At 50.5% G+C, this 12,455-nt stretch overlaps 1 protein-coding gene across 4 annotated transcripts in view; it reads right to left on the bottom strand.

The window, feature by feature from the left end:
• Positions 1-221: 221 nt before the first annotated feature.
• Slc66a2 (solute carrier family 66 member 2) overlaps positions 222-12,455 on the bottom strand; it is a 33,605-nt gene continuing 21,371 nt past the window's right edge. For 2 of the 4 annotated variants that reach the window (XM_051163728.1, XM_051163730.1), the window contains 2 exons: positions 6,639-6,855; positions 222-550 (listed from right to left, as the gene is read on the bottom strand). In XM_051163728.1, coding sequence (XP_051019685.1) covers positions 343-550; positions 6,639-6,855 — 425 coding nt within the window. In that variant the 3' untranslated portion in view covers positions 222-342. The remainder of the gene's footprint in view (positions 551-6,638; positions 6,856-12,455) is intronic. The other 2 variants (XM_051163731.1, XM_051163732.1) reach the window with 1 other exon arrangement.

Here is a 12,455-nt window from a genome sequence, read left to right as displayed (position 1 = left end):
GCCAAGGGAAGCTGGCTGAGAGGAAGGGACTCAGTGGGTTTGTGCCCGCCATTTGTTCAGTAGCATGACCCTATTTCTGGGTCAGGCCAGTGTTTTTCTGGAGGAGGTAGGGAAAGACACCTGCCTTTTCTATCACCTTGAAAACACCACAGAGCCAGCCCCAGCTCCACTGTCCCTGAGTCCCCCACCCGAAGGCTATGAGGACACGGTACTCAATCGCTGCTCGCACCCGGCCGGCTCATCTGTGGAGTGCGCAGGGCCAGCCTTCCTAGTGCAGAAGCACAGGTTGGGACTCAGCACCCACGATTGGTTAGTCACATGTCCTTGTCCTTCCAAGAAGCCTCAGAGAGCCTTGGCACTGGCAGGGTGCACTGCATGGGGTGCTGGCTTCTGGGGGTGGTGAGCAAAGGCATAGGCCTGCCCCAGGATGGCCAGGTCCACCATGACCTGCAACAGACCACAGACTGAGAACTGCAGAGGGGCACCGTTAAGCAGGAAGTAGGCTGTCTTGAAGGTGTCACCACTCGTCCACATGAGCACCATCTTGAGGCTGCAAGAACAAAAAAAGGACAGTCAGTGTTGACCCAAGAACAGGGACATGTATAGACTTCAGTAGTGTGAACCAAAGGATTAGGGAGCATCTTAAGAGATGGGGGTCAAAGGAAGAGGTGGAACACTCCGGCCCACTCTGGCCTGTCTAACCTACTACCTTGTGGCCTTCCCTGGTCCTGGAACAAGAGAACATTCTACCTCGCAGCAGAGCCTGGGAGTTCTGATACCCATGGGTCAGAGAATGACCAGCCCTGAGGATGGCCTGATCCTAGACAGCCACAGGGCTGGTACGCAGGGAGGCCAGGAGCTTGAGGTTCTTCAGCCTGACCCACTAGGTTTCCAGACGACAATGCCCCTCATAATCTGACAACACTAAATTAACAGGACCAATTTCTATAGGTTCTTCTAAGAGCGTCAGGCTGAGAAAGAAGGCTTCTAGTTTTCATCTTAACATCAGGTAAACCCACGCTGTTAGTCTCAGAACAGCCAGGGATGGTGGGGACAAAATATATTGTTGTTGGGTCACCTGTACAATCACCTCACAGCTGAGCTGAGGTCCCTCAGCTGAGGACCAGAGCATGGAGAAGGCTAGGTCATTCCACTGCTTAGAGGGAGCTGTATCTGTCTCCCCAAAACCCTCAAACTGAGGCCAGAATTCTCCTTGGACAGACAGGCAGATATGCCAAACTTCCAGAAGGCCTCTGGGACAGTCACACCTGTCCAGCCCCTCAGGAAATGCCTAGACAGTCATGTCTGTACACGTATCCAAACAGAAAGCAGGTGTTAGACTCTCACGTTCCAGCCTTATAGTCAGGGGGCACAGAACCCTGTCAGACAGTATGCTGGGCTGGACAAGGGACATGTCATGGCATAGAAAGGAACTGGAACCAGCTGTGACTCACACGGGTTTGCTGCAAACCAACAGTAACTAAGAAGGCCCTGCAGGCAAAGATGGCCACCTTGTCCCTAAAAGCCACAGATGCATGATGGCCATTTGTTGGGATAAAACATGCAGAGGTGACCTGTGTGACCCAGTTAGAGAGAGAAGGTGCTTAAATAATTCACCCAATGTCACACTAAGTGGCTGTGAGAGCCCTTGGGCTTGATCCCAAAGTCTGGCAGACAGGTCTGCAGTATAGGATATATAGCTGCAGCCCAGAGTCCCAGACCACCTGTCCCTGTCCAGGCCACCTGCCCAATGCCCTCACTGTTAACATCCATAGGCCCCAAACGCACAGTTGGGTCTGCAGCTGCAAGAGGAGACATGAGGTAATTGCTGGAGCATGGCATTCCCCAGTGCCAGGGGATAGTCCTTGCTACCTGGTTTCTTCCTTCAGATGGCCTCTACCCTCCAGGAAAGATAGCTCATCAGTAAGGGCAACACAATTCTGTTCCCAGGACAGGAATCCCACCACACTCTGAATGGCTCAGAGAGCTAGCAGAGAGAAAGGAGACCAGGGTCTATACATCAGAAGTTAAGGGCCGCTGTACACAGGGCAAACTCACAGGCCAATTTCTTGGGACTGTTACTGTTTTGTTTGTTCTGAGGCAGCAAACACTAATTCTTCTCCATAGTGCATCTTCATGAGCAAAGAGTGAGCACTGCCCCTGAAATCCCAGCACTAAGGATGCTGAGGCAGGAGAATCAAGTGTTCAATGGGCAAGACATGAAGTTCCTCTCTTGTCCTTGGATGGAGGAACCAGTTGGCCTTGGGTCTCTAACCAAGAGACACCCACAGTACAGTGAACCTGGCAGTGGAGCCAGTGTGGGTGTGGAGCAGACTGTCATCCCAAAGGCGTAGATTTTATACTTCCAGATCATATTGTAGCTGGTGGTCTATGCATGGCTGCAGTTCCCTCTTCCATCCCTCCCTCTCTTCTCTCTGCCTCTGCCCAGGGCTGACTGCTGTCTCTTCAATGGGCCTCTTGGCCTGACCCCATCCTGTCCTCCCCCATGGGTTTAATCTAGGCTCCCATTACCTCATTCTTGGCTCCAGCATTTTTCTTCCAAACCAGGCTGCCAGATCACTGCTCTTAAAATACCTCCTCACCTCATCCCTGCCCTGGGCAGCCGACGGGAATGCCTCTCCCGGGCACCCAGGGCAAGACAGCCAACTGTTGCACCTGCTCAGCTTGCCTTCCAGCTTTAGCCCCACTGGCATGCTGACCTCAGCCCAGGACCAAGCCACCACCACCATCTACAAAAGCCACCTAAACCATGTCCCCTTGGTAAGCCTGGCTTAGATGAGACACCAAAACCAAAAGCAACAAAAGAAAAAGCAGACACACTCGATGTCCTCAAAGCTTAAAGTTATTTTGTTTGAGACAGGATCTGGCCTTACCTTCCCAACATAGCTGGGGTGACCTTGAATTCATAATCCTCCTGCCTCTACCTCCTAGGGATTACAGGTGGGCACTCAGAAGCCTAGTTTAAGTGGTGCTGAGGATCGAACCCCCAGAGCATGCTAGGTGAGCTCTCTCCCCCGCCATCCCTGGCCCTAGAGTTGAATCTTGGGTGCTGAGAAGTAGGAAAATAAGCCAGGGCAGGATGTATGAGAAATATTTTAAGTCAAATATTTGATATGATTCTAATGCCCTGAACAGACTTTTTTAATTCTTACACTTCGGTAATTAAAAAAAAAACAAAACAAAAAACAAAAACCTACAAATACAGTGTAGAGATCTTGAAGAGACACTTCCTCAAGGACGCAGCGAGGGCCACGGGAGATGTTCACTGTCATGTAATTGTTAGTGAAATGCAAACCAAACCACCACAGGCCAAGCACTTCACCCCAAAGGCAGGATGCTGGAACTAAGAAGCAAACAAGAAGAGAGCTATGGGGAATCAGGACCCCTGCACAGCGGGTGGAATCGGAAAAATGTGCCTCCCTGAAAAACAGGCTGGCAGAAACATCCACAGGAGATCACAGGCCAAGGCATCATGTGACCTAGCCATTCTATGCCTACATGGTTTCTTTATAAAGCAAAGCAGTATGTCCACAGAAGACGTTATACATCAAGTCAGGACAGCATGTGTCACAACACCCATCAACTGAAGACAAGCATCTGGTACATCCACGTCATGAAAGCCATGAAAAGAAATGATGCCCAGGTTAGACACACGCTATATGACCGCACGCTATATGATTCCACAGACGTGTAACGACCAGAACAGGAAAGGCAGGAAAGGCAGAAAGCAGCAAGTGGTGTGGAGGAGTCTGGGTCAGATGGGCATGGCTGCTAATGAGTTCAAGTTTCTCAACCTTTATGGAGAGGAAATGGCTCTAGAATTAGAACACGGCACCGGCTACCAGATGCTGTGCATCCACTATCAAGCACTATAGGTGCTCTGCAAGCAAGTGGCTCATGGTATAGAATGGTATGGTCCAGTGGGTGGTACCTGGCCTTTCTGCTGTGGGCACTCTGAGCAGCACTTCTCAGAGAGCTATCAGAATGTTAGGCAAACAGCACAGATCAATTGTGGAGGTCTGATAGTGACAAAGACATGCCCCAGAAGCAATATGCTGGGTTTCCCAAAAGGCTATGAATGCAAGGGGCCTGCTCAGGGGGCCAAGGCTAGACTTGGGGGTCATAGGTTAAGCAAAGCCCAGCTCCTGGGAGCATCTCACTATGGCAAGAGAGCCCAGAGGACCAAGTGGATCCTGCAGGGTGTCCTGGGGGCATGATTCAGAGGCCTGTGTGTCCCGGCAGCCCCTTTGTTTAATTTTAACTCTCCCTGGCCTAAGCTCTCCTGCCTCCTCATCTTGTTCTCACATGGCCTCCACCCTCACTCCTGAGGACCCTGCCTCTGAGCACCTCCCCTGCTGGATTCTTCAGCCTCTGTAATGCCTCTGCCTCCCAGCTCTGCACTCCCAGTGCCTCCCCAGCGACTCCTTCCTGCTCCTCGCTGGTGAAGGCTGCCTAATGCTTGGCTCCCTCTTAGCTTTGACACCCACCTCCATTCTCCAGTAATTACTTGTTAGGGAACAGTCTTCCAATCTAGTAAAACCCGGAGGAAGAAGAATGCAAACACCCCCCCACCACAGAATCTGCCTTGCAGAGGTCTGCTGCATTAATTAGAAAAGTTATTTCAGAAGCATCGTCATTTATCAGTGGCTCAAAGCCGCAGCCAGGCAATAGTTTTCAAGAGGGAAATTATCCAAAACTATCTTGAGCAGAGTAGCTCCAAGGTAGAAAATGCGTGTGCGTGCCTGTGGGGCTGTCTGTGTCCATGGGCGTATGTTGTAGGTATATGTGCACACTCATCTGTGCACATGTGTATGGTAAAGAAAGACTCTCCAGGAAATCTGCTCTGAGGCTACTAGAATCAGTCAGGAATGAATGCAGGCTCCGCCCAATTCCTCATCACTCCTGTTCCCCGACTCCCAGCTCCAGGAGTCCGCGTGTAAAGTACAGTTGAGCTGATGTCCTTCCCTACTGTGGTGCAATGATGTGATCAGGTCCTGAGAGGAAAGTGATAAAACCTACAGTTGTGTTACCACCTGTCAGCAGCCTCTAGCTTTTCTGTGTGCACATGTTTTAAACATGACATTCTCAATCGACCACACAAAGCACCCTCACTCTGCCAAACTTATCTGAAATTGCACTTTCCATGGCTGCAAGAGTCACAACCCCACAGATGTGCGGTACTCCAGCCCTTCACCTGGAAATGGTGAGGACACAGTGGGACCTGAGATATCCCCAGCTGGGATTCCTGGTGGGCAATCCTCATAACAGCAGCATCAGCCCGACAGTTAAAGGGGGCTTGGTCAGCGAGTGCCTCTATGCACATGAAGGAGCCTAGCACCCTGTCCCAAGAAGATGCCCTAGGAAGGAACCCAGATATCCTCAACATTGGCTCCTCTCCTTGGCTCCATGCCACCATCCCTAAAACATCTCTGCTCTCAGCTGAAAATGGCTCACCCAACACTTGAGCTTTGGAACACTTTAATAGCCTCCAGAAATCACCATGTGGCTTTCCTCTATGTTCTGCGTTGACATGCACTTGTAGCTGCTGCTCTCTCTTGCACACCCACCAGCCCCAACCAGAGCTTTGGGACCCAGCCCCACCAGATGTTAAAAAACATTCAGACCAAACTGAGGGCTGCACCCACCTTACCAGGGAACCTTGATCCACTGAGGCCACTGCTGTCAGCCCATCTCTGCCCTTCCCATGTGCTCATCTTACTGGAGCCTAGCGGGTGCTGGCTTCTACACACGTGTACCTACTCTCTGCGCATCTATGTGAGCCTCGTCCCTGCAAGCCTGCAGCCAATAAAAAGAACTACAGAGGGATGCCAAAATCTGTTATCTGTCAGGACCCCAAACCTCTGCCTATCCACTGTCGGTCCTTTCTTGCCAGGATTTGGATTTCTTAACAAAGCTGAATGCTATGATGCCACTGACAACAAAGTGTCACCAGTGTGCACAAGGGTGCAAAGAACCTTCAGAGAAAGGGGACCCCTGGGTGCCTTCCACAAAAGGAGGGGTGGACCTTAGTGAGAAGTAGATAGGGAGTGGGCAGTGGACAGGGTCTCAGGAAGAAGTCGGATGGAGTCTCAGAAGTGGGGTCTCTGAGAAGCAGACAGGCTCTCGGTGTAAAGTCGGGTGGCTTCCTTCCTTAAGGATGGTGCCAAGTTAAGCACATGGCTGTGTTCCTCCCTCCTCCTCACCAGTTGATCTGCGCTCAGTAACTGCTGTTCTCTTCAAGACTTCCCAGTGGTCTATGGGAACTGTCCTGTGCTAGACAGATGTCTCCAGACACTTTATCCTCCTCTGCCAGACACTGTAGCTTTGGTAGGCCATGGTGAGTCCCACTGTGAAAGAGCTGTAATTGGGGTTCCTTTGGTGGGGTCCCCTGCCCTGCCATACCTTTTTCCTCAATTCCTGGTCCTGCATGAAAGCTCTGCAGCTCCTGATGGGCCATGGCCTCCACAGAACATCCCAGATTCCCTCCCTAGCCCCAGCTCTATGCATCTTCCCACACAAAAGTCAAAGGCCCAGTATGCTTACGCAGCATGGTTTCACCATACCGTCAAGTGCTCAATGTCCCCAGTGTGTGGGGACCTCCACAGGAACACCCCTACCTCATGCCCTCCGTGGAGCGGTGGCGGTAGTTGCGATACAGCTGTGGCACACCCAGCATGGCCTCGGTCAGCACGGCCAGGAAGCCCAGTGTCTCCACAAACAGAGCTGAGTCGATGGACAGGTAGGTGACATAGCCTGCCACACCTGTGAAGGCCAGGACACACTGCACATAGTCTGCAAAGCTGCTCCAGTGCCAGAAATGGTGAGGATCGAAGTCTAGAGGGAGAGGGAGAGAGGTGCCTCAGTTGGGTGAGCAAATTGGGAGTTTGTGAGGAAAGAGACACCAGCAAGGCATGGGTAGGCCAAGTCAGTGTAGGGAGTTGAACCATGTGACAAGTCAGTGTCACCATAAGGAGAAATGAATGGGTCACCCAAGGTTAGTGCGGGGAAGAGGTGGGAGGCAACATGTCCAGGGCAAGGCCAGTGTGAGGAGATCTGAGTGGGTCAAAGTCAGCATCGGAGATGCAGATAGTTCAACTTCCGTAAGAAGAAATGGGAGCAAGCCTAAGCCAGTATGGAGAGGGGACTCAAACAGGTTGAGGCCAGTGTGAGGCGATGATAGCTTCCAATAAAAACAATTCTAGGGACTCTTGGTACCAATGTTAAGTCAGTTAAAGGGAGTTAAAGGCCTTTCGCTCAGTTTCAGCAGTTGTAGGAAGGCACACAGTATGGACTGTACCGCAGCCTCTGACGCCTGGGTTAGAACTGCAGCTTGCTCTCTGTAATTCAGGTTAAGCACGCATCTCCATTCACATGGGTTCAGGTACCCACATCCCAGGACTGCACTAATGGCTAACGCATCGGTTCGAGTCTTAACGGTGCTCTTATCCCGTGAGAGGAGGTCAGTGAACACACAGTACTACTGCTACGTACTTGGTCACCAGAGCACCATCCTTTCCTGTTTCATGACGGATTCTGAGGTCACAAGTAGCCACACGAATGAATTAAGTGACACTTCAGCAGACAATAGTGGTGGCTGCAAGGAAACTTCTCATGAGAAGGGAAACCTGCCATAAGAGAGGACGTGGGACGTGCCATGGCTGTGCCTGACCTGGCTCACAGGTCAACAAGTCCAAGGCAGGCACATCTAACAGGTGTAGTAAGGCTCTTTTTATGGGGAGGTGGGGCTTTTCTTTTCTATTTTTGTTATTGTCTTTACTGTTGGGGCTGGGGAAGAAAAAATCCTCACACATGTTAGGAAAGTGCTCTACCACTGAGCTACACCCCAGCCCACTGAGCACACTCTGTAATGAGGAAAACAGCTAGCACATTACTGGCCTGGTTTCTCAGTTTGTAAATGAAAACTGGATTGACTTTAACATGCAAAATGCAGTAAAGATGCAGCCCTGGGAGTTTTCAGAGGCTCAGTCTGCCCTACATCAGCATTTCTGCATCTGAACTGTGCATGGGAATTAGCAGGTTGCCCACCACCCCCCACTCCAGTATAAATCAGGTCATGCTGATGTGGCACTCCTTAAAGTGGGGGTTGGGGGGTTTGGATCTTCTATTGTTAGATTCACAGTCTAAGGTTTTTTTAAACTATGTCTACATATGTTTCCTAAAATTAGTTGAGGTTTAATGGTTAGGAGAATTAGTGGTGTGATGTGTAGGGACATCAGGGTGAGTTCTCGAGTATGTGATGGTTGGAGGTTTATGATATGGTAATTAAGTTTTCCTCGTTGGGTCATGATAATTATGTAAAGTGAATATAGGGCTGTGATAATGATATTGACCCCTACAAGAATTATTGATAGGTTAGATCAGGAGAATAGTGATATGGTAATTAGTAGTTCTCCAATGAGGTTGATTGAGGGAGGTAGGGCTAGATTTGCTAGGCTTGCTAGGATTCATCAGACTGCCATGAGTGGGAAGATTGCTTGGAGGCTTCGAGCTAGTATTATAGTTCGACTGTGAGTTCGTTCGTAGTTTGAGTTTGCTAGGCAGAATATGAGTGATGAGGTTAATCCGTGGGCGATTATAAGGACTATTGCTCCTATAAAACTTCATGGTGTTTGAATTATAATTGATGCAATTACTAGTGCTATGTGGCTGACTGAAGAATAAGCAATTAGAGATTTTAAGTCTGTTTGTCGTAAGCAGATTGAGCTAGTTATGATTATTCCTCATAAGGACAAGATGATAAATGGGTATGACATAGATTTTGTTACGGGATCTACGGGGGGGGGGGGCTAACTTCCAATTACTCAGACTCAATACACACACACACACACACACACACACACACACACACACACACACACACATCGTTTCTAATACTACCTAGGGATTTCATTTTTCTAAAGAAGCTCTTCTTTGGTTCTGGAGGCAGGTAGGGCAGGACAAAAAGGACTAACCTGGAGAAACTCCAGCAAGCATACACAGACCAGGTTACCTGCACCAAATGGCATTTTATTTGTGTCACAGGCTATCTAGCTCGGCAGTACATTGCCCCATACCCACCCCACTTACCAGGCTCAGAGATATAAAGGAGTCACCCTGCTGGAGGTTACAAGTCTCACTGACGCCTGGACTTAGGGGAAACTCCACAATAAAGAGCTGCCTTCCTGGGCTTGGGGTGCCTGGGGCCCCCCTTCCCCAGCCTCAAATATAGGCATGTAGCCCAAACAGGCCTACTGCAGGGCTAAAGGCCGCAAAGGTAAATGACAGTGAATGACAGTGCCATCGTACGCCACCCTACATACAGCTAAGGCTCTCGAGTGCTGGCTTGAGTTTATCTGCACTCTAGAGCCTTCTTGACGCCATTCTGGCCTGGCCTGATTCACAGTTCCAGTGCATCCTGATGACGCCCTAAGCAGCAGGCACTGGCCCTCAGATAAGCAGCCCAATCCTGAAAGGAGCCTTCTTTGGAGCAGCAAAGGCAAGCAGAGCTGGACTGTACCCCAGGGGTCCACACATCACCTCTCCATTTATCCAGCACCTTCAGGGGGTGCTAAAAGGACCCTCAGAGGCAAACAGATTCCCAACAGAGCACTGGAAAGAAGCCATCAGCCCGGTGCAACATCCCCGCACATGCAATGGGATGACCAGAAACCTGGAGGCCAGGGGGAGCCCTTCAACAGCAGGTAGCAAGGGCCAGATGAGGGCAAGGGTGGCTCCCAGGACAGCTGGCTAGACAGGCTGTGAGATAACAGGGGAGGCACAGCACCCCAAGTTTCCTCCTGGGAAAGTAAAGAGCTCCGCAGGATACTTACACATTAATAACCGGAAACAAGCATTGCTGAAAGCCCTAATGTCCTTCGGAATCTATGATGTGCAGCAGGATGGACAACCCAAAAAAGGCATTAGGCAAAAGGAATGGACAGGAAGTGGCCAAGAAGCACACAAAGGAAAACTCAGCACCCTAAAGTCCTAAGGTCAAGTCAAAGTCCTCCTAGACCCACGGGTAGAGTCCAGGGCTGTCCTAACACTGCTGTGAGGAGGAAAAAACCCCGGGCCCACCACAGCACTGAGAACAGAAAGAAACCAAGGCCAGGCCAGGGCTTTGTGGGTTTGCTGTTGTTGTTTGTTTGTTTGTCTCTTTGTTTGTTTTCACCCTCAACAGCCCATCTCCAGGGAAGCAGTGGATACCGCCTTGAGGACCCACAGTTACACCGGGCAGCTTTGACACCTCTGACAGCAGCCCGCCAGCACCCCCGTGTGGCTAGTCTGTGCCAATTCAGGTAAAGCCTTCTGGCTTCCTTAGCAGCAAGCTAAGAACAAGTCACGTTCTCCAGAGAGCATGTCATGTGTTTTACAGTGTCTGAGAACCTGGCAGTGCGGGCTTGGGCTATCTGAGCTCCCTGCCTAGAGTTTAAGTCAATGACAATCAGCCATCGAAGAGCTAGAGCAAACCCCAGATCCAGTGAGGAACCAGGTATAGGTCTCTCTACCTGAGAAGTGAGTTTTCAGAAATGATCACTCTCTTCCAGGCCAACAGAGGGTCAGGGTCCTGCCAGGATGAGCAGCATCACTCACTTCTGAGAGGATGCCTGGGGGGGGGGGGGGGAAGGTTGCTGATGCTCGGCACCAACATGAAGCAAGGGCTCAGTCTCCTGAGCTGTTAGGGGTAGTGAGCTGGGTAAGGCTAGACCACCCCAATGACATCATGACAGGACATGTGACAACTCACAGCTCTAACTGGCAAGTAGGACTATGGCATGTTTCTACCACGGTAGACCCACAGCCACAGGTTCTGAGCTCCAGGAAGATTTCTTGTGGCTGTCATACTGTACCATATCCCTTTGGCAGAGACATGAGCCTGGACTGTGGCCTGGAACTAGCAGGAGCTCAGCTGGCCACTCAGAACCCACACCTTAGTCTGTGAATCTGGGAGTGCGGAGAATTCACATCAGCTACAACTAACACAGACGGCTCTTTCTCTGAGCATCACCGAGCAAGGCCACTTAATGAGGCCACAAGGGGACGATCATCCCAAATGAGCATGCCCATGTCCTGCAGTCATCACAGACTCCTGGGTCAGCAATCTAGAACAGAACAGCTCTCACTATCCTGGGAGACAACAGCATCGAGAGAGAGATCCTTAAACCAAGCAGAAGAGACAGGAAATTTGGTTATTTTGTCCCTAGCTGGGCAATTAAAGGATAGAGCAGGGCTCTGCACAGGAACCCAGGAAGAATCAGGTTCAGCAGCACATGAGCAGAGTCTCCTCCCAAGCCCTTCCCCATGAGTCACACAAACCTGAAGGCCTTCCTTAGACAGCTGTGACAAATCTCCTTCCTCCTTCCTCTCCCAGGGTCCCACCCAGCATGCTATGCCACACATCCCAACCAGCCTTAGTACAAAGAACAGGTCTGTCCAGCAATGTCTGTGGTGACTATTTTTGCAATGAAGGATGTTAAAAAAGAAAAGAAAAGAAAAACATAAAGGGTAACTTCACTCATTTGTTTTCATTTGTCTGAGAGATGAGGCCTTGGCCCAGGCTGGTCTCAGACTCCTGGGCCTCCTGAGCAGTGGGGCTCCGGGTATGGCCCACCACATCTGGCTTCTCCATCTTCTTTGATGAACTACTGAAGACTCCACACTTCTCTGGGTGGTTCACACACTGGCTGCATTCTGCTTCTTCAGCAGTGTGGTCTGACCTTCACTTCTGTCTAGCAGGACTATCTATCTGCCTGGATCACCTGAGATTCAGACTGCCTGTCCTAAGGGCCCCAGGCCAGCCCCAACCCCCAGCCCAGCCTGGTCAGAAAGCCAAATAAGACAGAACTTCCCAGATCAGGAACAGGGGAAGGCCAAACAGGCTGAAAGCACAGCCTAGCACAGGTTTACAAAGTCAAGAGCAGATCAGGGTGCTCCTGGAGGTAAGACAATCAAGTACACAGCAACTTATTTGCCTAGAGGGTTCTGGGACCTGCTGACATCAGCATTCTGGGTAGTTACAGGGAGTCATCCTTGCATTTGGAAAATACACTTAACCTCAAATGGCTCAAGAAAAAAAGTCACTGTGGTCCAAATATAACTTGGTGATGATGTCTATGCAAAAAACAAACAAACAAAAAGGCTGAATGCAAAAACAAACAAAAAGCGCAATCCTAGCCAGCCTGGTTCAGACTCATGCCAGCCTTCCTTCCTACAGCTAATGCTCACAAGGACTCAGGCTAGGAGGCAGAGGCCCAGGTCCCAGGGCCAAACACACACAAGATGCCTGGGCACGGTGCCTCACCTGGAGAGATGACAAGAGGCCCACAGCTCGAGCCCTCCACAGGCCGGTGTCAGCTTTCACTCTCCCTAAGGTCAGATACACCAGTAGAACTTAAGATAGCAACAAGACCTCCTGCAACAGCTGAACTGTTCCT

Source organism: Acomys russatus, chromosome 20 (genome assembly GCF_903995435.1).
Source record: "Acomys russatus chromosome 20, mAcoRus1.1, whole genome shotgun sequence".
NCBI lineage: Eukaryota > Metazoa > Chordata > Mammalia > Rodentia > Muridae > Acomys > Acomys russatus.
The sequence above is the reverse complement of the archived record's forward strand: the minus strand, read 5'-3'. Positions and strand labels throughout refer to the sequence as shown.